The 27,423-nt window shown below is 45.7% G+C and overlaps 1 protein-coding gene across 5 annotated transcripts in view; it reads right to left on the bottom strand.

Annotated features, from left to right (window-relative positions):
- The window catches only part of DGLUCY (D-glutamate cyclase), an 847,613-nt gene that overhangs the window by 30,610 nt on the left and 789,580 nt on the right, over positions 1-27,423 (bottom strand). For all 5 annotated transcript variants that reach the window (XM_069637445.1, XM_069637447.1, XM_069637446.1 and 2 more), the window contains exons 11-12: positions 5,216-5,335; positions 2,949-3,100 (exon numbers count right to left, since the gene is read on the bottom strand). In XM_069637445.1, coding sequence (XP_069493546.1) covers positions 2,949-3,100; positions 5,216-5,335 — 272 coding nt within the window. The remainder of the gene's footprint in view (positions 1-2,948; positions 3,101-5,215; positions 5,336-27,423) is intronic.

Consider the following 27,423-nt stretch of genomic DNA (forward strand, 5'->3'; position numbering starts at 1 on the left):
CAGGGCGGACAAAGGGGCTGCACTATTTCGTCCCTGCAGTCGGAGTCTGTAGCTTCTCAGCCGTCAATGCCCCCACACTCCACAGCCGGCTCAGGGTATTCGGAGAAACATCTGTCTCTGTATCTTGAGCCACCTCACAGTGAGGTGCCGGGGACTCGCCAACAATCAATGGCCATGCGCCGACGTCCCCACTTCCTCCACTTCCTCCAGTTCGGATGGCAAGACGCAGGTGAACGCCCCGCAGAGTAGTGTGGATTTCTCCGCGATCAGGACTCCACAGCTCCCAGGATTCGACCACCACCTGCACAAAGCATTCCTTTAAGTGTCTTGGCAAACGCAGCTTTTATAATGGATAATGCCGCCGCCAGACTCGTTGTTTTACGGCCATGATACAGAACTCAGAGCTAAGCAGCCATTTTGCTTGGCTGCTCAACAGCGCCCCAGGTCTGTGATCCTCCAGTTGTTGGTAAGAATCAATGAGGGGCCCAACTGGAAAAATGGATGCTGAGGTGAAAAGGGGAGTCACTGCTTCATTGTTCTCTTTTTTGGCTTGGCACAAGTTTTATGTGATAGTCCCTCTTGGCATTTAGGGGTATTTAGTACCTCTATAGTGCATGCTTCTTTGTCAGGCCTGATTTCTCTTCCCACAGGGTGGATGGCTAAATGTGATCATCCATGCTAGAATAAGGAGCCTGGTATAAGGTGGTGTCAATGTCTCCAGTTGGCATGATTTCTCCTTTCAATGGCTGACTAGTTGGGTGCAGTGTCTATGCTGGCATACAAGACCCTGCCACCATGGATAGCTAGTAGGGTATCTTACTTGTGGTGACTTTGAGGCTTGGTTGCCCCTTAGGGCTACCTCTCTGCTTCCACACTGGCCATCCTGAGGTTCCTACTACCAGGACCCTATATATCTGTCGGACTGGCCTAAAGGATCCACGCCATTATTCAGAAAATTGGCTTAGAGATGGGATGGTAAATGGAAGCGGAGAGAAACTCTGCGACTCCCACCTTGAAACATCTGAGTAGCTTCCCAGGATGTCCCCTCTACGGCCTGGGACAGTAGGAGGACTTTGACTTAGCCACAGAACATACAACTGTGGTTAAGATGCGACAGCTCTCAGAAAGCACTTTTTGTGTAGCAATATCAGGAGGTTTTGATGGGCACCATACCAGAGCTGGTACTCACAGAATTTCAGGAAAGGTGTCAATGTGTTGCAAGCTGCCTTCAGCAGTTCAATTGTATTTTGGGGACAAGGAGATGAGATCACCTCTACTTGAAGACCAAGACTATGCATTTGCCTTGTAATCTAGGCTGCAGTGTAATGTGCCGGAGCTCTGTGTACATTGTGGGGAGAAACGCAATTTATCAGTTTAACTTTTCTCTTATACTAGTAGAAGACATTTTTTTGTTTCTTTTTTTTTGTAAATTTCTTTATTGGCATTTCAGATAACAACATAAACAGCACAGAACCTTTCCCCACTCCCACCCTTCCCACCCCCCGGCGCACTTGAGAAGGTAGCCTTAAAGAATGTATAGGGTAAGCAGGACCACAAAACCATTGTTATGTAAACAGTCCAATCGGCTTGCCCACCACACCTGCGATAGTGTCATGTCCGATTTGTACAGTCCATAGATGCGGTATCAGGGATCAAGTGGAGACCTCGCCATAGAGTCAAGCACCATGGGGGGAACCCCGTGCAACAGGAGACATAGAATCATCCCTCCCCGGTTGATTGAGAAGGTACACCAAATATGGATCCCACATCTGACTTCTATTTTGGTGATTACTTCGTAACGCCCCCCAACGCACCTCCATATCGTTACAGTACAATATGTCTCCCAAGAGACCCGAGCCTTCTTGCCCGCCCATATGAACTGCAACACTGATGCCTGGAGGTCCCGAAAATACTTCTGGGGTACCTTTATAGGTACATTCAAAAACACGTACAGAAATTTGGGAAGAATAGTCATTTTAACCACCAAGACCCTACCGTACAGGTTAAGCGGGAGCGAGGTCCAGCTCGCCATTGCTCATTTGGCTGAGTCCAGAGCCTCTGCATAGTTCCTAGCATATACCACCCTTTCCTCCCTCGCCACCGTAACCCCCAAATATCGAGTGTTGTGCAGATCCCATTGGAATCCCCAGTTATCTCGAAAGTGGGACACCCCCCCCCCGTCAACGGGAAAATTACTGACTTACTTGTATTTATGCGTAGCCCCCAGAGTTCACCGAAGCGCCGTAGATCCGACATAATCGGGTCAAGATTACCTTCAGGATGGCGGTTGAGCAGGACCATATCGTCCGCGTATAACAATATAATCACCTTATGGGTATGCAGCTGAACCCCGCGTTGCAAATGAAACTCCTGAGCCCACTCCGCCCATGGCTCTATCGCCAGTGCGAAGAGCAAAGGGGATAGCGGGCAGCCCTGACGTGTTCCTCGCTCAAGCGGTAGCACCCCGGAGTTCCGCCCATTCACTCTCACCCTGGCTACCGGATCAGTATATAGAAGTGACACCAGGGATATAAAGAACCTGCCCAGACCCAGCCTTTGTAAAACAGTAAATAGAAACGGCCATTCAACAGAATCAAATGCCTTGGCAGCATCCAACAGAACCGCCACCACCGGGTACTCCGCCGGCAGCGCCGACATCAGGCCAAACATTCCTAGTAGAAGACATTTGATTTAATAGCTTGAGGCTCTTGAGGTTAAAGGTATAAAGGTTTGGAGTGATCTTTCATAAGTATTGAAACTATCGCTTCGAAATGACTACATATTCTCCAGAGGCAGGTAAAACATGGATCAATTTTAACAAGTTGCTTCATGATGGTGTTCACAATGTAAAAACCTGTTAATACATTAATACTAATAGAACACACACAAAAAACATTGGATTAAGCATTATTTACAAAACTAAGTAGCTACATTCAGGTATCCGTTACCTTGCTGACAGAGGGAAGGGAAGCGCTCCAGACCTTTTCCTGCGACAAGTTTGGGAAGCCCACAGCTTTTCGCAGGTAGCGCTCGTGTATCTCACAAATATTCAAGATGTATAACCCACAGGCGATGGCATATCCTCCCCAGTTAGAGACACCTACAAGGAAAGATATGATATTTGTTTTCAATGTTGGTGTAAGGATCATGCAGTTCAGTGGCAATCACTTTAACAGCCCCTGAGGGAAAGGGTTGAGTTGGCACAATGAGTTTTAAACCTTCAACGTATTGGTTTCACACACATCTCAACAACAGACGGCTTATTGACCACCGAGCAATTTACTGGAGTCTGTCATGGGAGCCCACTAACCTTTTTGCCTCCATCTCTATCTTAGTTTTATATTCTGCTGAATATTGGGTGGGTTTCTATCTACTAGGCTTACTTTACAGACAACTTGAAAAGCCAACAGCCCTCTCAGCTGCCAGTCTTCAGTCACGTCATACCTATAAAGACAATACCTGTCGTATAAAAGGACTTCTGTACCCAGACTCACTGCATTTACTCTTTGGATGTTATTACGACACCTTAAATGTGATGCAGCAACACAATTTGCTAAACGTATGCAGGAACTAATTTCAGTAGTATTGCGCTGCCCGCACATAGATTGTCTGCTACTTTTAACTATCACAATTTTGCTATTGACTTACATGTTGTGGCTATTATGTTATTTTAGTTTCATAGTTTGTAGAAAAAAATAAAAATCATGCAAATATAAATCAGCCCTCCTTATTTATGTTAAAAAAAGAACAGCAATTACATTTGTTATGGTTGAACCCACAGTTCAACCTTTCAAAACAGCAATTCACAAAACAATTATCCCAATTACAATAAATACATTTTTAACAAATTCAAAAGGAAATTTAAAAATTAAATGTAAAACCACATACGATCATGCAATCCTAATTCAATTTAACAGAACTCAAATTATCATTTTTCTGTATCCACTGATAACATTTCCAAAGATAATAAAAGGTTTATAACCGCTACAATTTATGAAACATGACTACCTTTAAAAATAATTTCCCAGACATCATGAACAGTGAGCCTATAGTCCTTAAAATACAGTTCTAAAAAGTGTTTTGTCTTGGTTATCAACTCAGGGCATATAACCACTATATGTTTTAAAGTTTTCAACTCCCTTTCATTATTACAAAATCGACATCCTCTTGCTCCTTTGACCAGTTTAACCTTGAGCCTATTACATCTCTTGTGGGCCATAACCTGAAGCGAAATCTTAGAGAGTTCTAAACTTCGGACTAAGAAATTTGCACACATACGATTGGGTTTGATTAAGGGGTTTTGTTTCAAAGTGGCCAACCTTAGAAACCTTGAATCTCTTGCAGTCTTCCCAAGTTAATCTACAATCATATTGCCGTAATTTGACTTTAGCCCGGTCAGGGTTTGATAAAAGCAATTCTAAGCTAATGTCGGCTTCCATCATTATGTCAAAGACAGCTTTCTTCCATGACTAGTTAGTTGTCATCATGGGTTTCCAACAATTAAAATATTGACGGCATTATAGATTTAACATTTTCTTAAATTCAAAAAGCATTTTCTCAGCATGGTTAAAATCCAACATTTAAATATAATATTCAATGATAGTAGCCCCAGTTCATAATGAATTAACTGGATAGGCAAGCTTACCGGGAGTGACAGGACCTTTTTCAATATAACCCCTCAATTAAATCCCAGTCCAGCATACACTCAACCATCTTTGTCTCTGCACCATAAATCAAAATCGGCACGACGTTTTGTTTGTAAAAGGTGATAAGGGGGAGACAAGAGAACTTCCCATATTTCCTATGGATGAATCTCCTGTGGCTCACCGCTGTTCCCATCTTCTACCTAATCTCTGCTAAATATGGTGCTTCTTTGGCACTGTTGTTCATGTTCATGCCAAGATATCAATATTCTTCTAGTTCAACCAGAGGATTTTTGTATATTGTCCATTTAAATAATCACCTCCTGTTGAAACCCTTATTTATGTTGTAATGCAATAATGGGAACTCTGAATCTGTACAGCTCAAACTGGATTGTCACTCTTGGCTTAAATAGGCATTTCATTAACTTAAGGGAAGCCTTTAATTTGTCTAAAAGGACAAAATACAGAGCCTTCCCTGTTTGGATCCAGAAATGTGGCCTGCCGGTCAAACCCAGATTTTTTAAAAGTGCACTCACCCAGGCTGCTTTTGATAAACATTGCATCCAACTCACCAGCGGTGATGGCAAAATCTGCTGCCACGTCACAAGCAATAACTTCTCCACCGACAATGTGCTTCTTCACAGCATCCTTCACTTTGCCCATGCCAAGCTCATTCCCTCCATCACCAATGCCTTAATGCAGGAAAAGAAAAGAAGTTTGAAAGGCCCAGATGATGGATCATTTCAAAGCAGCTTCCGTCGGGTGGAAGTCAGGATTCTTGTTCTCACCTACAACAAAAATCGCTGGGTATTTAAATCAAACTGGCAGTATCCGGCATAACATATGCCAATGTCAGTATCACACACTCTTTGCTCTCTGTCTCTCTCTCTCGGGCAGGTCGAAAATAATCGTGGTAAAAGTGGTTGCACACTTTGCTTGCCATTTTTTCCAATCTGCCAGATTTTAATTCGGATGGAGTTGGGGAATGGCGATAACTTAATACATCTGCTTCTTTTTCCCCACTCTTCGACAAATGTGTATGCATTACTGCCAACATTTGATTTTCCTCTTGGCAGTAATGCAATGGATTGTAATGGAATCTGCCCGAGTTTTCCACCTGGTTAAAGCACGGATTTCATAGGATTTCATTGTAAATATTTCCCGTAAACATTAATTGCAGGAGGAATTTACACTTTTTGAACCACGTAAAGGTATATTTGTCCTGTGTTTTTACACTTTACTGACCACTACATGACTGAAAGGATTAGAAGTGCCTGATCCACTATTACTCTAGAAAACTGGCTCATATGAATATCAAAATATCAGAGTCACTCATCGTTACACTACTGTACTATCTATTACATTGCCATGTTGTTCACTGTTTCATTGGCACACAATCATACAAGCCTATAAACCTCAACAACAGATTAACAATAACACCACAGTGGCCAGCTTTTGCAGCAAAGCACTTGAAGAATATGTCACTGATACACAGTTCAGTGAGTTAATGCTTAGAAATTCATGATTCTATTAAAGAGAGAGACTGGTTTGATTTGTTTCCTACTTCATTGATATTCACGGCAGCAGCCAATTCTATATTTAAAACAAATATGTTAACATATGAAGTAAACGTTTTTTAAAGTCTGCAACAAGCTCAACTTGGGTTTTCAAGTTATCGCTGTCCATTTTCCTCTCCCTCTCTGCCACCCCTTCAGAGCCACTGTATTGTTCAGAAGTTTTTCTTTGTAAAGTGATTCACAGAAAGATTTCTGTCTTGCACAATTTACCAGATACACGTGGTTCTACCTTCTGATGGCAAGTGTGGCTGTCTAGCATATGTTATGTGATGTTATTTTGCATTTATATAGCGCCTTATGTACCATTGGTATGGTCTCAAGGCGCTGGTAGGTTGAACGCCCTTGGGAACCGAAGTTCAAGTCAGTAGAGAGGGTCGAGAGAGTCAAAGTTGCGTGTGAGCACCGGATATGTGTGCAGCTGGTGTGGCATTTGTGTAATAGCTGCTTCATAGCGGTAGGTGTGGTGGTTGAGAGATCAAGAGTATGTGTTCGTTCTGGTGGGTTTTTATCCAGACCGATTCTGGCTGCGTTAGGCCTGAGGAGAATGCCTAGGCTGGATGTGTGTAACCAGCAGTGTTTAGTTAGAGTGATGGGGAGTATGAGGCAGATGATGGTATGAGAACAGCTATACCGAATGGTGTCATAGTATCGCTGTGTTCTAGTTGAGTGGTGGTGTAAAGAAGAGAGTAAGCGTGGAGATGTGATATGGTGGTTTACATTAGGTGTTTGAGATCGGGCCCACTCCAATAGTTCCATGTACTCCATTCGCTCCATGCACTCCGACTGTTCCATGCATTACGACCGTTTCAAGCACTCAAAACTGTTCTTTTCCATGCTCTTTCAAACGTTCCATGCACTCCAAACCATTCCATGTAAGTCGCGCAATTCTATGCACTCCAATCTGTTGCATGCACTCCAATCTGTTCCATGCACTCCAATCCGTTCCATGCACTCCAATCCGTTCCATGCACTCCAATCCGTTCCGGATGTCCGGAAAGTCCCCCCATGCCGCACCCCCTGCACAGGTTGAGTAAACATAAAAAGTGTGAGAACAGTGGCACAAACTGATCCATTGATTTGATCGATGTTCCTAAGTATATGTACATAAAACCGGCAACACAACATTGTTCCATGATATCACTTTTGTGATGGGTTTTCACAGCCTGTCTACCTCCACAGAATATTAACGTTGCTATGGACAATTTGCACCTTCGTTCTACCTCCCTCTTAACCTCTGCACGTTTTGGAGCAGGCCTAGGTATAGGGTTGCACCAACAAGCCACTTGGATTTGTAATCCGTATACTCTATGTCACTCATGACGCTGTGTACCTTTATAACCCATTGCTTATGCTGTTTTGGTTAGAGAGAGCCGTAGCAGCGGAGTTCTTTGCTGCTGCATATTTGTCTTTTTAATGAGAATAAACCATGTTATGTTATCCTTGCAAAAGGTGTGCTTGGCCTTTTTCCCTAATGGGTTGTATTTTCTCTGCTGTGAGCGTTGAGGGGCTTATCTAATAAGGCCGCAAGTTGCCAGAACTGCTCTAAACAATTCCATCCCAGTACAAAATGATCACATAAAAGATGTCATAAGTGGGACACACTCCATGCTGTATAAGCCAATAACATATTCCCCCACAACACCGATTGCATCCCCTCATCAGCTTGCTGCCAAGCTAGAAAGTGTGCCATTAGTGAGGTTGGCAAACCAAAAAGTGGTGGAGGCTGCTTGCAGTACTCAAACAGCCTCCAACACTGTTCCTGTGACAGCCCCTCACATCTTCACATCAAGTTGGCCACAGTGCAGTCTGGGTCTCCTCTTCCTTACCTTCTACAATTGTGCCAATTGCCTGAATTTGGGGCAGATTCATTGCACAGAATTATTACATCTGGGTTAGGAAGGGAATTCTAATTATCATATAACAATTGTTCTTTTATAACGTGCTTAATACCGGAGACCAGTTTCTAAGAGCGAGACCATATGCTCCGGGGATCCTCCCTATTAGACGTTCCATGATGCAGAGGCCCATGGGAGCATGGCGAGGCGGATCCCTCATGCGCGAATGCCGGAGGGGAGGGAAGAGGATGAAAGGAGTGTGTAGTTTGCTGAGAATGCAAGCCTTCACCAGCACGCCCATCCAGTGCTTGAACGGCCTAAATATTTATCAACTATTCATGTTGCAGGCTGTCGGTTCCCTAATACAAATCCTGCTATACCCAAACTGAAGTCCCCTGCCTCATCTATTGGCAGGTTCCATAGCAATGTAAAAAATATAGCATTGGTGTTAGGGATATTTTTGAACAACCATCTGGTGAATGCTGTCTAACCATATAATCGAAAGGTGACACAGAAGTCCTATGAGAAATCCCATGAGAAATGTGGGATGGGTGGTTTTCATAGTGTAGTCCTTGTATTAACCGGCACAGAAGCACACATACAGAGGGTTACAGGAGCTCCGTAAATATTAAGGCAATGCCTGAGAATGTTATGCTGTAAGGCATCGCTCCCTACCACCACCATGCAAATGATTATTCCTGACTGGTCCTACAAAGCACAGACGGTCGATTTATAAATGTGGGTGCCCCCGTTAAGGCTCAATATTCATGCATGGGAAATGAATTGTACACTTTTGGGCATTTGGTTTCTTCAGCAGTATTATCAGGGCCTTGTACCCTTATCTATCTTTTAGCCAGACCGAAATCTAATACATTTCTGCAGACAAATAGCACATGCAAGAACCCAAAAAAAGATCACATTCGCCCATCTGTAATTCACAGGCTCCAAATTAAGATTCCAGCTACCATCTACTTCTGACCCATGTACCCTATTAACATACAAACTTTCAATTTTATGTAGTTTTCTCTTCAGCAAAACAAAAGAGGTGATGGCTGGAAGGTTCCAGACCATCGATCTTCGTCTGCCAAGCCATTACAAAAGGGGAATGACCATATGCTAATCAGGCTTGGTCCCAGCCACAAAGGGGTAGTCCAGCCTGAACTGCTAGGTCACATCCCTTCTGGACGAGACCACAAGCATCCCCAGACATGTTTCAGCCTTGTTGGGCGTCATCAGTGAGGAGTAGCTTGGTTCTCTAGGCCCAGCAGGCATGGGACCCACTGGGCATACCCGTCCCACTCAGGGTGACAATAGCAAAACAAAAGAGGTGATGGTTGGAACGTTTAGAATAAATCGTAACCTCTGGCATTGCTCTGGGCAACCCTCCAAACCATCATTCTTCGACTGCCAAGCCATTACAAAAGGGGAAAGACCATATGCAAATCAGGCTTGGTCCAACCCGCAAAGGAGTAGTCCAGCCCGAACTGCTAGGTCACATCCCTTCTGCACAAGACCATAAGCATTCCCAGACATGTTTCAGCCTTGTTGGGGCATCATCAGTGAGGAGCAGTTTGGGTCTCTAGGCTTCAGCTACTGGTTGTGATGAGTGCCTAATTCGGCAGACATCTATTCATTGAATATTGTTCTGCACCAATGCACTGTTCCTACTGACCCCTGCCTTGTATCCCTCAAAAAAACCTCTATATTAATAGGATTCAAGTTACACTGTATCAGTGCAACCTCAGAGTGCCTTACAGTAATCAAACCAAACCTAGATCCATTATGCATCAGTCGTACATGCTTCCTCAATGCTGTTCCCAATACTAATGTTAAACAAAGTGAACAAGAGGAATAGGGCAACATGGACACTTCAATCAAAATCCAACTGGATCACAAGCTGTGCTCCCAATGACACCCTGCTTGCTGTTTAATTTATAAATGCTGCCCTTTATGCACCGCCTCAGAAGCCTTGACCTCCTCTTCCACTCCTATGTGGAAGACAGGTAGCTTGAATTAAAATCACCGCCCACATGATCAGATAACCTTCTCAATAAAATACTGAAAAAACATCAACAAATGTATTTGATGAAGTAATACAAATTCAAGATATGTTCCGTTCATGCTCCACTCTGACCCCACCCAACTTGCCTCTCTTAAAAAAAAATGTTTTAAATTGAGTTTTCATTATTGTTAATCAGTAGTAAGGCCGTCCACATAAATGTCATCGCTAAGGAAGCGTTTGTCTCCTGGACTTGCCTCCAAACTCATGCCAACATGGTGGGCACCCTATAAAATTTCATATTTCCGAATGTGAATCGCTTCTCTGCGGATCTTTTCAATTACTGACAATTTAGGTCATGAAGATGCAAAATAAATTTGATTGGCCTTCATCAACCTGTAAAAAAGATATAGTCCCTTCATTCCCCTGAAACTATGCCAGATCTATGTGCATGCCAGAATCAAATTACGAAATCTCTGACTTCCATAAACTGCCTATCTCAGCCACACAAACAAGGAAAACCACACATTCCCTCCATGCTGCTCCTATCTGCAAGCATGATATTCCCAAATGGTGTAAGTCCAAATCTCTGAATGTTCCAATATTCCTTAGCAGATCTAAGAGAAAGAGGTAGTAGTAATCAGAAGATATTGGCTTTTTGTAAATAAGCAGAAAATCTAAGATTTTCATGTGACAAGGTGAACTATATGACCATGAGGAACGTAAAAACAATAATCTTGGACAAGCCAAAACTAGTTACTAGTTTAGTTGGCCATGTAATGGAAAATGATTAAAACAAATGTATGGTTGGAATAAAATGTTTTGTATTTACATATGTATGTTACAGAGCAACACAATGAAATCATTTTATATCATGCTTAAGTGTAGTGAAATAAGCAAAATCTATTCATTTATGTTACATTGTTATATTTATTTTGTTATTGTGGTGTCAAATATTTGTCTTAGTGGCGATTATTTATGTGGATGGTAGCTGTTTGCACATGTACAGAAAACACATGATATTTTTAGATGGGCAAATGGTTCTATGTGATTCACCTATCCTCACAGATTCTCTGCTATCATCTCTATCATCGTCTCCTGCTCAGACTACGCAAACTGCCTTTATCTAGGCGCTCTTGCATTCCAACTAATGAAATTGCAAAGAATACAAAATGCTGCGGTGCGCCTGCTCATTGCCTTCATTCCCCGAGAACACATCAGGCCTACACTATGAGTCCTCCACTAGCTCCCTACTGGTCAACAAACTACCTTTGAAGCCATGTACATCACTCACTGTGCCATCCACAACACCGTCCCGGAATTCCTCCAAGAGAAACTCACTCGCTACTACCCCTCCAGGATACTCAGATCCGGCACAGCATCCCTCCTAGCTGTTCCCCATTACAACTGCACCAGACCAGGCACATCTGCCTTCTCTGTCCATCTGGAACTCTATACCCCTTCACATCTACAACATTCCTTCATCCTCTTGAAACCTCTAACACGCCATGCTGTGATTGACCCAAGCACAGAAGCACTGGCCCAATAACCGACAACACCTATCCCCCATTTTCTCTGCAGATGCTGGCAGCGTTCACAGCGGCATACCATGATAAACTCGCCCACCCCCCAACCCAGATGGTCCTACATCACTCCACCGTCGCACCAGGGCCTCCTCCGACTGCACCGGCTCTCAATATAAAGAGGCCAGCCAATCGCGTTGGACCTAAGAAAGCGGCATTGAAAACTAACTCCATCCGAGTTTAAGGTATGTATAACCTGCACCACGTCTGTGGAAGAAGGCACGGCCAGCCATCCCTGTACTATAGAATGCAGCTATGGCTTTGCAAATCCGGTCTAGCAGCTCACATAGCTGACCAGCTGAAACCCCTGACGTACCTCAACAGCTCTGCCATTAGTATAAAGTAACAACCTATGAAAAATGTTGGTCACACATCGAGTCTCCTGCACCAGTACTCTATCATAAACCACCAACATCACCCACCCACATGCTTATCCTACCGCAGCCTAGTAAGCCCTCCTAAGCCCTAACCTGGCAAAATGCACACACACACACACATCTTAAAGTTAACTCTTAGAATCTCCCATACATGGACTTCGGTCCCTGAGGGTGTTGCAACCACAAAGGGCATTGCGGCCATACAAACGGGGAAAGGATGCTATATAAATGTGGAATACAATACAACTACCCAAATTCAAAAACCCATAAAATCCCACCCTTGAATCCCACCCGTGGCATCTTCTCTCTCCCTGCCTGCTAAATCCCTTTTGTTGGAGAAAAAAAAACACCTCCCCCTTCCCTGCTTTCCTCATTTAGGGGGGTGGGAGGATTTAACCCTCCTTTCCCACCTCAACATCCCTGTCAGTGTCATAAATGGGGGCTCTGCCCCCCAAAACACCCGCCTGAGACCCAAGCCTCTGGATGTCATGCAAACCCATGATCCCACCCCATCCAATACAACTCTTATACCTACTCCCCACCCCTACACATGCACCTTAACCACTCTCCCTATCCCTTTCCTATAAGCTCCTTACCTCATAGTTCTCACCAATGTGCTTCAATTCCTGGCTCTCTGCAGTGTACACTGGCTGTAGAAAGCCAACTGCGCTTTCGCAGAGCTTGTGTTTGATCCACAGGCCAGTCGGGGATCTGCGGGATCAGTGATGCATATTCCACAAAGGAGAATTTGATTAATCAGTTTCCACGGAATCGCCATAGATCGGTGTAAACCACTGTCTAAATGTTATTTAAAGATGTTGAAAAAAGAACAGAGAAGAAGAAGGATTTAGGTCTGAGTAATATCTAATGGCGTGGTTACTGCGACGATTCGCCAGGTATCGTAACTTCTCCCCAGGGGAGAGCTCTTTAGGGATGGTTTAATGTGGGAGGACCTGATGGGCAGGGACTCCCCTTTTGGGGACAAGGACAATCACCTAGGGTACAGCCCGTTGAACGTCACACCCCAAGATTCCCTAACCCCTCCTCCATTCCAAGCCACTTCCTTGTGAGTAGACCAATGTATTACTGTAGTACTTGGGATACAACCCAAATAGAAAATACCAGGAAAAAGAAGAGCGCAGAAGACATGAATAGTACTGACTATGCTAGTACTGTTACCAGGTGGTCCTGAGGAGGCATAAAGATCAAGGTGTCAATAGAAACAAAGGACTTTGACAATTCGGCAGGAAGGGGCTGGCAATGTATAAGATGGACTAAAGAACTTGCCAAGCCCAGCCGGAAGAAGCAGCAGAGGTGGAGACTGTCCCACAAACCTGGACATCAGACCTGAGGAAGAGAAGAACGGAGGATGCCAGCAAGCAGCAGAGAGAGTCCTCTTGGGGTCTCACTCCTGCACGAGACCGAGGAGTAGCAAGAGCTGGAGAGACGAACCTCGCCCAAGGAAGCCACAGTGACATACTGAAGCCCTAGTGAAGGTAACGGGTGGCACGATAGACCCGGAAAGGACATGGGGGTGCAAGCAGAACAGGCTCATGTGACTCTCCCTCAGCTCACAAGCAGTAATATGGCTAATGGGCCAGAGAATGGTCAGCCATGCATCCAAACTAATCTCCCTCCCAGCAGTGGCAGAGATAAGCCCACTGGGCCCCAGGGAAGGGTCTTCGACCCCAATATAAGTAAACCAAGTATCCGAGTAGACCCACCTCACAGCAGTGGCAGAGATAAGCCCTGTGACCACCAGAGAAGGGGCTGGGAACTCAACCCGAGAGAACTAAACATTGAGGAATTCGTCCTCACAGCAGTGGCATAGACAAGCCCACTGACCATCAGAAAAGGGACTGGGACCCCAACATAAGTGAGATAAGCATCAGAGGAAATCATCTTCACAGCAGTGACAGAGATAAGCCCACTGTTGACCAGAGAAGGGTCTGCACCGTAACGCCAGTAAAACGAGCATCTGAGGAAATCTTCAACATTGCAGTGGCAGGGATGGGTCCACTGAAACCCAGAGAAGGACTTGGGAATTTGCTGATACCTTGAGAGAGCTGCAAGATAAACCCCAAGTTTAAAGGATACAGAAAAGAACTATCTAACACCAGGAGAAGGGAGTCATTCTCCTGGTGAGGAAACTAAAGCTCTTTGAATATACTCAAGAGAAATGAGGGGAAGGGTGCCATCCTTCCTAGCAATGTTATGAACTAGGTTGGAGTGTGCAGACCAATACCAGGAGAAGGGAGTCCTTCCCCCTGGCACCCTTTAACAAGAACATCTTTTGGGAACAACATCTGAATACCAGGAGAAGGGAGTCATTCTTCTGGTATATAAAGTTGAGTTGTACAAGGTTTGTTGGAACTATAAGCCAGGGAAGGGAGTCATTCCCCCCGCTCCTCCCTCGCATCCTTTTGCAAGAGAGCATTTTGGGAAAAACACCTAAATACTAGGAGAAGGAAGAAGGAAGTCATTCTCCTGGAGAAGGAACTTTCTGTTGGATTATATTAATATTTAGTTGTAGTTTAAGGGATAGAAGTAGGCTGTGATACAGGATGGTGGAGTTTGATTTTGTCGGACATTTTGACAGATCCTTTAGCATTAGTTTGAGGCAGGGGGCCCCTCTTAGGAGATGGGGAGAGTGAAGTTTTCTTTTACTATAAATAAAGGTTTATAGCCACCAACAGACCCCCCTTGTGCCAGCTTCCTTTTTCGATACCTTTACATTACTTACATACTGAGGTTTAGCTAAAACAAAAAGCAGCTGTATAGTTTTTGAATGTTGGAAAATGCTAACATTTTGACTTGCGCCATTTGGGAATATCATGATAGAATTCATAAATCCCTATTGCCATGGGTGCAAATATTGGAGGAGTTACTCCTCATCCAGCTAGAAGGCTCCAAATATGTAGTAAAGGGAGACGCAGATGCTATTCTGCATAATCCCATACTCTTTGGAATAGCCTGCACTACTATACCAGAAGTCTTTCCTCCATTTTAACCTTGAGAAATACATAAACAATTATTTTCCCTGCGCAACAGAGACAAAAAGCCCACCAGGTTGGCTAAACAGTCTACTCGAATTCCTCAAAGCACGCAAAGACACAGGTGAATATGCCCACCCATGTACTGGCCTTTGGAATGTTTTGCCCCACGAGCAAAGCAGGACAAATTCCAGGGGCATAGATTGAGGAATGGTGTTTGGGGTGTCCATACTTCTCACGTTTTAACAGTTGCTGGATTAAGAAAGTCCAGTCGGGTCAGAAGTTGTGCATTGGGACCAAAGCTGTCATGACCAGGCTTTCTATCTGGCAGTGAGGACAAAGTTTACTCCTGAACCCCTCACATTCATGCGAGGGGAGGGACGAAGTCAGACTAATGTAATTAGGATTGCGGGGGGCACCACCTCAAGCAGAATGCGCCGCATCATCTCTGCAAGAAACTGAACCAAGGAAAGCTGAGGTCACCTGCAAGAAGGACAGAGTCCTGGCAATTTGCATAAAAGCAAAGAGCATTTTGGGAACACAAGAAAGACCACTGACCCCAGACTAATATCTTTTCTTTCTTTGGTTTCCAACGTTGACTGATAGTACTAATTTGACAAGTGCATGCCACTAGGGTGTTCAGTAGCATCCAGTTACTTTGAGAAGTTTACTACATTTCTGCAGTGTGCCACCAAATGGTCTAATGGTGCAGCTCGGACTCTCCATTAGATTTGTAACTTCCTGTTCCTTTTCCCAGTGGTGGAGGGTGACTGTGCACAAGCCCTTAGCATCTTTCAGCAGGCGGTACATGGTTTGGTGGTTCACCAGCAGAGAAGCAGACTGATGGTCCAACGACAGGGCAGACATTTTTGGGATTGAGATTGATTCTCTGTCAGGGGGTATGTCTACTGCTGGGTAAGAATATCGAGGCATTTAAGGCCTCAGTGGACTTCTGCCTACGGTCATGGAAGGTGACCTTGGACCAGATGCAGAGGCTGGTGGGGCAGCTGAACTTTGACCTTTGAATTATGCCGATGGGGAGACTTTCCTCCGGATCCATCACAGGGGCAATGAGGGACCTGTGGAGAAGCACCACCAGACAAGATTGTTCCAGTTCTGGGAGGTGCAAGATGACTTGGAGATGCAGGCAGCATTTCTGGCCAACTTTAGTGGGTCGCAGGTCTGACTGATTGCAGAAGTACTGAACAGCATTCTGGGGCTTTATACAGATGTGGCTAGGAGCCATGGCTTTGGGGCATTTTTGGTGTATGGCGGTTTGGCCAGACAAGTGGCCCTCTGCAGGCTTGTTACGTAATGTAACGTTCCTCAAGCTGTTCCACATTGTAGTAGCCTTAACAGTTCGGCAGAAGGAGCAACAGAATAAGAACATGGTCTATTAGAGAGCATGTCTGTGGTCCAGGCCATCAACAACCAACGTGCATCATGCCCTTTGGTCCTTAGGTTGTTGAAAAAAACGTGTGTTGTTGTGCTTGGTGGAAAACATAACATTTTGCACAAAACTTGTTCAGGGAATTAAAAATAATGCAGCTGATTCTCATTTTAAGAAGCAGGCATTCAGGGCATGGCCCCCGGATGCAGAGGAGCAGATTACCACATTCCTGGAGAATCTTTGGCGGCTTGATGCCCAGCACTCTTTCAGTTGATCACAGACCCTTGGCAGATGAGACAAAATTGGCCCATGGGATGTTCTTACATTCTGCATGTAAAAGGGCAATGGGCCACTCTTTACGCAAGGCAACATTTGTTGCAATATTCGGATCATTCGAATTCTCAAGGAGTTTCTGTGGATTATGCTAGGAGGCCTGTGTTGGTGATAGGTTTATTACCAGACGGTTGGGGACGTCAGCCCCTCCACTGATTTCGCAGTAAGGAAGACGTTGTCAGGGTGGGGGAAGTTACAGGGAAACAAGCAGGATACTAGGAGATGGGGGGGGCTCTGCAATATATATGCTAGGATGGGTATAAGTACCTACTTTTCAGTGCTGCTTTTGTCACAGCCTTTTATGGCGCATTGCGTATCAGGGAATTAGCGCCTGCCAGTAAATGTGACACAAAGGGGGCTATCACAAGGAAGGATGGGGGGCTGGTGGGAAATGCAGCAGTGCACCTATGGGTAAGAAAGTCACCAACAGAGCAAGAATGGAGGGGCACCGGGATGTTGCAGGAGCTAGTGGAGAATCCCGAGGCCTGCCCTGCTCAATCCATGACTGAATATTTGTCAGTGCGAGGGGAGGAACAGGGACAGTTCCAGTCCATCGCAATTTCATTTTACGAGAGTGTTTCACTGTGATCAAGGTGAGGTTGGGCTCAGTGGGTCGAGTTTGCTTCCTATTCATTATGGATCGGGCGGTGACTAAGGCAGCTGGGCAGGGGTTTGGGGATAGTTGGATAATGAAGCTAGTCAGGTGGAAATGCAATGCATGCAGATGATGCATATGATATGATATTTTATTTGTATCGCGCTCATACGCAAGTGCTTCAGAGCGTGAAAAGATATGGCCCCATCTGTTGGGATAGAGCTGTTGGGGGTTTGGATGCATTGTGGGGGGCAGGGGGCAAGAAATCTGAACCAGGCAGGGCAGATGACCTGGAAGTATTGTAATTTGGGTGCTCAGTAACATGTTGTTTTTCTCCTCATACTCAGAACATAGTAACACATTGTGGGCATTCATGGTTAAGGGGTAGGGGGCTTGACAATATTCTCTGCAGCAGAGATGTGTTGATATGGTGGATCAGCATTGGAGACCTGGGGGTCCATCAGTTGGGATTGGCCATGGCAGAGGAGAAGAGCAGGCATCCGCTGCCTCACCGGGATCGGGTGATCCTCTATATTGGGAGCAACAACCCAGTTTCTTTGGGTCGAAGAGAGTTAAGAGAGTGCCTGGATTCAGCCTTTTCATGGATTGGCAAGTTTTATCCTGGGGCTATCTTTGCGTGGTCACAGATCATACCACAAAAAGCATGGGGAAACTTGGTGTGTGCCTGCTCTACATTTTGGCCCGCAAAAGCATTAATGAACTGAGCCAGTTAGAATCCAGCCACGGGCACTTCAGAGTGGTGTACTATGGACTTTTGAAGAGTTCGGATATGTTTCACTGAGATGGCGTGCACCTGTGGGAGTAAAAAACAAGGGTATTTTATCCTGCACCACAAAGTCTTCACTGGCTTCCGGTTGCTGCACGGATTAAATTCAAACCCCTCTGCATCATCCACAAGGCTGTCTGGGCCCGGGGACCACACTATCTTCAACTCTATCTCACTAAATACTCTCCTTCTAGACCACTTCACTCCTCTGGCACCAACTCTTTGTGTGTAAAGCGTTTTGCTAAACAGAGGGCAGGGTGTCGCTCACTTTCCTCTGTGGGCTCCCTACTTTGGAATAGCCTCCCCCTCCTCCTGCGCCTTGAGCAGGATCTTCTCAAATTCCGGAAGCTCCTTAAGACTTTCTTCTTTTCCTCCTCCTTCTCTCCTCTGCTAATCCAGCAGTTGCTGAATTAGTGTCCTTGACCCTTATGCATCTTCGGGGCCTTCTCCACCCACATCAATTCTTCCCAGCTCCTCTCTATATACAGCACTTTGCATCTGTACACCCTGCGCTCTGGAGACTCGCACTTACTTCACCCGCAGCACAGGCCATGTAGAATTCAACATTCCTAGCACTTCGTCTATGGCTCACCCACGAGCTTGGACTCCTCAGCACTTACCCCCTCTTCCCTCTTTCTGCACTTGCACGTTCTGAATACTCACAAGGCATAGTAGGTTCGTCCCTCTCCCTCTTCCCTCTCTGCTCTTAAATATTGTGTTGTAATGTATTCCCCACTGTTAGCCCCTCCCCCCTGCCCTGTGGGTGCTTTGAAATAGTATATTCTTATTGTAAAGTGCCTAACAAGCAAACAATAAATAAATAAGGAAGAGTTGGCATTCGTCAATATGGTATGGGTGTGGAGACTGCCCCAGACCAATAGGTCCAGGTACTTGTGGCAGTTGGTGGTGGACTGATAGGACAGTGATTTGCCCCTAGGGAGTCCCTGATGCATGGGGTTGGCCGGTGAAGTGGGCAGTCACTTGCTGGAAGGCTTTGGACCTGTAGGTGTCACGGGGCCAGGGGAGCAGGATCAGGATGTATTCAGGCTTCCTGGTATCGCTCCTGGGGGTGTGGTGGGGTGCCGGCCCATTACCCACCATGTGCTGCAAGACTGCAGTCCACCTTGATGAAACTGTGATGTATGTAAAATTGAATGGCTTGGCTTGTTTGAATACGTTGTTCTTGTTGATTCTTATGATGTCTTGCTGCATTTGGGTTACTAAATGCATCCTATTACATCCAAAGAGGATCTCTGTGTAAGTTTCCTTGGCATCCTCTGGCCCCTGCACAGCCCATTCATTATTCAGGCCCAATTCCTACCCTGCTGTCTGGCTATCAATTACAGTTTAATTCCACTGAGCTGCGATTTACAGTCCTATTGCCAGAAAAGGGCTGCCCAGCAGGAAGCAATTAATGGTAAATGGGTCATAGGAGCAAGTTCGTCTTTGGTGTCCCTTTCATATGCAAAATTCCAATTCTTCAGGGAAAGTACTAACATTGGGTGTGTTAACTGTGATGAATTTTAAAGCTCCCACCAGAACTCACAGTATCTGATAGGTTAATTTGTGAAAGAAAAGGTCAATTGAATATTTTTAAAATGTTCAAACCTGCCTTCTTTATTTTGACAAGCTACATTCTTTTTTCTCCGAAGCTACACTATTTATCCACTTAATGCAAAACATATTGCCTACCTGTTCAAAATAACAAATAAATCAAGCCACTTTAATTGATAATATAACCTACACACATCAGGCACACACCTCAAGCTGTCCCAGTGTCACATGTGAATTGGAGATCCAGTCTTCCCTCCTTTTTTGTATTTTTGTCACTTGTAGATCTGCATTTATAATTGTAAAGCAAAGCTGTGGGTGCCAGAATGCAGATAAACACACAGCAGAGGATTCACCATTCACACCGCATATGAAGGATAGTTCAATCTCTGCATTAGATCTCTAGGTGCTCCAGTTTGATTATTGTGTTTACCATTCAAATCCAATAAAGACATCAAACTTCTACACACATCAGTAGTTCTGCTATGCACCTTGACATGTAAATGCTACGTGTGGGGTCACGTGATTCGCGACATGATGTGCTACGTCATGACGCGGAGGAATGAATAAAGAGGCCGGCTTTGCTCCCTTGCATGTAGACCAAAACGGGGCATTTGAACTATCAGCAGTGTGTGTGTCCCTCATTGCGCGCTGCGCCACGCGCCCAGGCCACACGGCCCCAACACATTGGGGACGAGGATCCCAAACCCATGCATGCTCCTAACGATTGAGCAGTCTGTTGCATTTGGGCCTCCCGTCCACACGGCGTGCTGTCCCTCAGCTCGCGACAGAGCCTCATCGTGCTCTGGTACACAGGTAAGGGATCCTACCGTACATACAGCCTCATACTGGGCGCAACTGGCTCCTGCCAGAATTTTTGGACCGTCCAGGGCATTGCATCATCTCCAGCCCCACAATCAGTGAGAGGGAAAGCCCAGTCACCCTGGGGACCAGCGCAGCTCTCACAGGAGAGTGCTTGTGCGCTGTCATCCCGATTCGTCTGCCAAACCACGCCACCCAAGGAGGCGTCATACTGTAGAAAGCTGCCTGTACACCCACCACACCGGTGCGGGTCGACCTACGTTCCTCACAGGGGCAGCGGCTCCCCAGGAGCACCTGTGCACCCTGCGGTAGGCCTTCACATCATCCAGGGAAAAGGGGCAGCGCCTTTTCTTGGAGTGCCTGTGCACAACATAAACAGCACCTGTGCAGACACCTCTCACTTGGAGTCATGTCAGCAAAAGATGCTGCAGTTGTCCCCGCATCACCACAGGGTGCTCCCAACAAAGTGGCTTGCTTGCTCCCCTATGTGCATTTGACATCGATGGGGCCCCGACATCACTGGGACCTTGATGGGAACTATGGTGGGAGCGACTAGACATGTATTTCAACGCCACAGGGGAAAAAGACGACCTAACTAAGAAGTGCACTCTGATATATTCAGCCAGACCCGCAGTTCACAAGCTCTTCAAGATCCTGCGCCCCGCAGACGACTCATAACGCAGCCGTCATGGCACTGACTGACTACTTCGCCCCTATGGTTAACACAGACTATGAGAAGTTTGTGATGGGCACGGCCATGCAGCAGGGTGACAAAAACTTGGACAAATATCACAGTCGGCTATGACAACTGGCCTCGACTTGTGGGTGGGAAAATTAAGAGGAGGAGGTGATATTCCAAATTATCATTGGATGTCACTCGGTAAAGCCCCGGAAACAAATTCTACGAGAACGAGGCATCACACTCCCCAGATCCTCGAACTAGGACGCTCCCACTAACTGCTGGACGTAAGGGCCTCCAAAATGGAGTCGGCCTTGAAATCGGTCAAACTAGAGGAAGTGTGCTTAGTAGGATGACAAACTCCAAGGAACCAGGGGACAAGAAATGCATGGCGGCAGAAGAAACAGCAAAACACCACCACCCGCAGTGTGGGTATGATCTAGAATCGGCTGTAGATGAGTGCTTAAACATTAACCTGAAAGGAATTAGCACTTTAGGCTTAATTGCAGATGCATAGATTAGTTAAATATTGATTTTAGTCTTTTAGAATTGCTTGTTTTTAAATAGCCCGAAATGTGTAACGTGTATTTGATTGTGTGGCATTTGATTATATATTGCATTTAGTTTTACTCTGAGTGCGTGGAATAATCCTTACCCGCAACTGGAGCGAAACTGAGGCATTTGCTGGCACACTTTAGTGCTTGGGAGGAAACACTACGTCTCCCAGCTCTCCTGGGGCCGCGCGCCGGCTCTGACGTGCCTTAGAACGCGCTGCAGGCTATGACTGGCCAGTGTCAGCGCAAAGCGCTGACGCGTAGCCTGTTATAGGCCTGTTAGTGGCGTGTTGGTGGCGTCTGGCAGGAAACCTTGCCTCTGAGTTCATAACAGACTTGGGGAATATCAGGTGAGAACAAACTAAGTGTCCAGCCCTATGGGTCTTGGGAAATAATAGGAATATGAAAGTTATCTGAATATGGACTTGAAGGAGATGGGGAGTGAGGGAGGAACTATATGCCTACGTACTCTAGACACAATCAGGAACTTCGGGATTAAAAGGATTAAGAGAATGGAATTTACATCAAAAGAAAAAAATCATAATGGGACACAAGTCTTTAGAGCAATGCTACTTAACGTGAGATCAGCTGTGAAGCATGCAATAGAGATTTGTGAGCTCATTCTATCGCAGGATTTGGACTGTATGTTTCTGACAGAAACATGGTTCAATGAGACCTCACAGGCTGTGTTCCACCTCCTAGTCCCAAAAGGCTATTTGATACAACATATAAATAGAATAGGAAAAAGAGGAGGCAGGATTGTAGCTATTGTGAGAGCACCGCTGAAATTATCACATTTGCAATCCTTAGACTGGGGTGATGACACTCAGATGGGGCATGCTTGCATTCAGTGTACACCAAATAAAACTATACAAATCTTATTTGGTTATCAACCTCCTGGCCCAGCACGGACTTTCCTGGATAAATTAGAATTGTTTCTGGCTGACACAGGGAGTAAGCATGACGAATTGCTATGCGTGGGGGATTTTAATATATGGGTAGAGGATATGACATCTACAGATGGTAGTAAATTAAGGGAGACCCTGGAAGCTCATGCATTGGAACTTTTAGTATCATCCCACTCACATTGCCAGGGTCACTGTCTGGATGTCCTTTTATATCGAGGGGAGATAGTCCATTACATAGAGACAATCCCTATATCATGGACGGATCACTACGCCAGAGTATTTGAATTGAGACTGCCAAAGAAAATGCCGGAAGTGCACACGGAAAACTGGATGGGTCAGTTCCGTAAGCCAAAAGATTTACTGAAGATCTCAGGGGAAGCTCTGAAACATGCTTTGGCACAGATTGACGTAGCCCTTCCATGTGACGAGTTCTTCAATAAAAGCACGTACATCAAGGCTATGTTATGTAATGAAAAGGTTCATCTCCAACAACAAAAAAAGTTAGTAAGTCCACTAACCCTTGGTTCTCGCCAGATTTGGCCAAAAAAGGGGTCAGTTGAGATCTCTAGAGAACAAATAGTTTCGTGAGTAACTTAGAACAAGTCAAGAGTTCTCGAAGAGAATATGAAAAAGCCATTTTTGAAGCCAAATCCAAATTCATTGGAAAAATGGACAAAGTTATAAATGGGCCATGGGAATTGTATGTAGCGATCTCCCATCTAGTAAATCCTGGGTGTGCGTCAGCTGCGCCTGAATCATCGCAAGTACAGGCGGATGCTTTCAATAACTACTTCATAAACAAAACAGAGTTAATACAAGGAAAGATTATGGAAATCAAACCATTAGATCCTCATAAGGATCTGGAGGTAACAGTGGAGACGAGCCCAGAGCGTATAGCCTATGATGTAGAGATCGGGGCAGATCAGAAGCCATTTATGTTCACTGAAGTATCTGAGGAAAGGGTCTGCTCCCTGCTCTCTGCTTTGCAGGCAACTAATGATGCACTCTTTGTCATTCCATCCTCAAAGCTAAACGAGTAGCCCCAGATATTACCCCATTTATTACAAAATGTGTAAATAAATCTCTTACTTTAGGGGTAGTACCAATGATTCTGAAGAAATCTGTGGTTACACCACTGTTAAAAAAAATAATACTTAGATTCTAAGAATTTCCAGAACTACAGACCAGTAGCGAGACTGTCATGGCCATCTAATATCTTGGTGAAAATTGTGACAGCCCAGCTGCAGGAAAATGTGGATCGGGAGAATCTGTTGGAGCTGTTGCAATCCGGTTTATGACCAGGCTTCGGGATGGAGATGGCACTGCTGACGGTCTGGGACGATCTGTTGGAGACGGCGGATCAGGAGGGCTTGTCCTTGCTGGTCATGCTGGACCTGTCCGTCGCCTTTGACACGGTGGACCATGGGACTCCATTGACACGTCTTAGAGAAGTGGGTGGGGGACCAAGCCCTTTGATGGTTTGAATCCTTTCTCTCTAGAAGAGAACAAAGAGTTCAACTTGGAGACCTCCTGTCAGACTCAGTGCTACAAAACTGTGGAGTCCCGCAGGGATCTTCCCTCTCCCCACTGCTCTTTAACTTATATGTTAAATTATTCATGGATATCCTGAGGAAGCACAGCATACATTTCCACTCGTACACAGATGACACTCAGGTGTTCATGAGGATACATAATTTAGAAGAGACGTATGAGAAAGTGGAACGGTGCCTACAAGAAATACAGGCTTGGATGTGTACTAATCAGTTATTGTTGAATGCCAGTAAAACAGAGGTGGCTCTATTCGCCTCAAAACACCATTTGCAGAGGGAGCAACTACACTCCCCATGCTTCCTGGGGACGCAGCTGAATTTCTCTAAGAAAATTAAAAATCTAGGCTGTGTCTGGGAGGATAACATGGGAAATGGAGCTCAGGTTAGCATGAAAGTGCAAGCAGCATTCCACTCACTACGTTTACTGAAACATATCCTATTATTCATTGCTAATGAGGACAGAGCGGTGGTTATTGGGACTCTGGTCAACTCGAGACTATATTATGGAAATGCACTGCTGACGGGTATACCAGCCTATCAGCTGCGAAGATAGGGTGGCATATAGGGTAAAAAATCAGCCCCAATCTCTAATTTAAGAAGAGCTTTACATTGGTTGCCACTAAAGGAAAGAATTGAGTTTAAAGTTCTCTGCCTGGTGTATAAGTGTGTTAATAAGACAGGGCCTAGATATATATCAGATAAAATCAGGAGGTATGTTCCTACCCGACAGTTACGCTCAGCAGATCAGAATCTGCTTTGGATACCATGTACTAGGTATGTGAGCAAGGGGGACCGCAGATTTGGAGTCTACGGCCCAAGAGCATACAAACTACCCAGTAAAATTTGAGAGATTAAAACCCTCCCGGCTTTCCGTAGGGCCCTGAAGACCCATCTGTTCTGTTAGAACTCCTGGTTTGAGTTAGTGTAATCAATCTCAAATGATTAAGTGAAATAAGGCACAGTCTAACTGGAATTTATACATCTGCGCGTAGTTACGATTAAATTCGTCCAGGTGCGCGTTATAAATATACAAATCAAACCTCATGAAAAAGACTGCGCAGCAAAGGGGTACACCTATACAAGGTGTGGAATCCCAAACCATTTCGCAAGAGTGTGCAGAGCCTCAGCCCCAACCACAGTGCCAAGAGGAAAGTAATGCCCCAGAGGTTTCCCACAGGAGAGGGCGAGTCAATCCGCCAACACCACGTCCACTGACCCACAAGAGGACCCTCCTGGTGTGGGCTTCAGAGAAGAAGACAAAGATGTTTTCTTCGTGTCAGCAGTGCTCACTGTTAGTGGGCGTGGATAACACCAACCCCGATGCGCAGTGACCATGATGAATACTCCAGTTCATGTAGGAACATCTGCGAAGGTAATGGCTGACTAACAATACCGGATATTACCAGGCCCCCCTGCAGTTCAGGAGTACATATCTTCACCTTTCGAGCCAAAACTCCTCTACCACTGGAGGGTGCCCTCATCACCGCAGTCCAGCATCACGGCGTATCCGAGCCAAGTTCTACATCACTAAAGTAGCAACACAAACGCTACTTGGCTGCGCAGCAGCCGAAGCCCTGGGTCTCTTCCACTTCGCCCATGGAGTGTTCGTAGAAGATGTCCAGTTGCTACTGCAAAAGATCCCAGGTATATTCATCAGGATAGGACGGATGGAAGGAAAACCAATCCGGCTCCACAAAGACGATACAGTCCAGCCGGTGGCTCTGGAAACAGGAGAGTACCCTTCCACCTCTGCAAGTAAGTCTAAAAAGAGATCCAAGACCTCATCGACCTCGACATCATTGGGCGAGTTGAAGGACCCACCCCATGGGTTTCCCTAATTGTCTTGGCCCACAAACCCAAACAACCGAACAAAGACGTATCTGCGTGGACATGCGGTTGCCCAAAAAGTCAATCAGTAGGGAATGACACCTGACACCCATTCTGGATGACATTGTCGCAGAGCTAGACAGAGCCACAGTGTTCTCCAAGCTTGACCTCCGATCTGGCTACCACCAGCTCCTACTCCACCAGGACATTCGGTACATCACGACCTTCACCACTCACGTTGGCCTCTACAGGTACAAACGGCTGAACTTTGGTATCTTATCCACTGCAGAGGTGTTTCAGAATGCCATCCGCTGAGCTTTGGCAGGGCTACCAGGTACCCTGAATGTAAGTGATGACATTCTAATACATGCCAGATCCGAGACCGAGCACCTGGAAAGGCTACAGAAAGTCCTGACAAGGAAGCAGTCCCTGGGCCTAACCCTCAACCAAGAGAAATGCAAATTTCTGAGAAACAAGATCGAATTCTTTGGATTCCTTTTTCAAGAGGGAGGGATTTCCGCTGACCAAGCAAAAGTTCAAGACATTCAAGAGGCCAAACCACCTGAAACCGTGTCCGAGGTGAGAAGTTTCCTGGGCATGGTCACTTATTGTGGCTGCTTCATAGAGAACCTAGCGACCGTGTCCGAACCCCTGAGGAACCTCACCAAGCAATCAACAGCCTGGAGATGGTCAGCCCTAGAACAGACCGCTTTCGACAATATCAAGGAAGCGTTGTCTGACAAATGCATACTGTCATTCTTCGACGCCCAGAAGAGCACGGTAATCATAGTGGATGCAAGCCTGTTCAGACTTGGAGCCATCCTCACCCAGGCCAACAATGATGTCACACCGTGCACCGTGGCATATGGGAGTAAAGCACGCTCACCTACAGAGCAAAGATACTCGCAGACAGAGCGAGAGGCCTTGGCAGTACTGTGGGGATGCTGCCATTCCCACATATACAACAGGAAACTGCTGAAGCTGGTCACCGGTCACAAAGCCCTTCTTCCCATCACGACGGGTGGGTCAGCAAACCCTCCGCCACGCATTGAAAAGTGGCTGCTGGCACTTCAGGAATAGAATGTTTACCTCAAATACAAACCTGGACAAAGCAACGCCGCAGGCTATTTGTCTCAACACCTCAAACTGTCAAACACGGTTTCCCTAGTGGAGGTGGCAGCACCAAAGAGCACTTTCGACTCGTCATAAAGTGTTCCGTCCCCAACTCAATGGACATTGCGGAAATCAAAACAGTATCTGCAAATGATGGATGCTTCCAAATCCTGCGCGATGCCATGGAGTCAGGAAAATGGAAGTCCATTCTGGAGGACCTGAGCTCGAAGACGCAAGAAGCCAAACACACATTGGAGCAACTGTGGAAAGCACGTGTGAACTTTCACTGACGAACCACTCCTGCTGA

The sequence above is a fragment of the Ambystoma mexicanum genome, chromosome 14 (genome assembly GCF_040938575.1).
Source record: "Ambystoma mexicanum isolate Mex_15411 chromosome 14, UKY_AmexF1_1, whole genome shotgun sequence".
NCBI lineage: Eukaryota > Metazoa > Chordata > Amphibia > Caudata > Ambystomatidae > Ambystoma > Ambystoma mexicanum.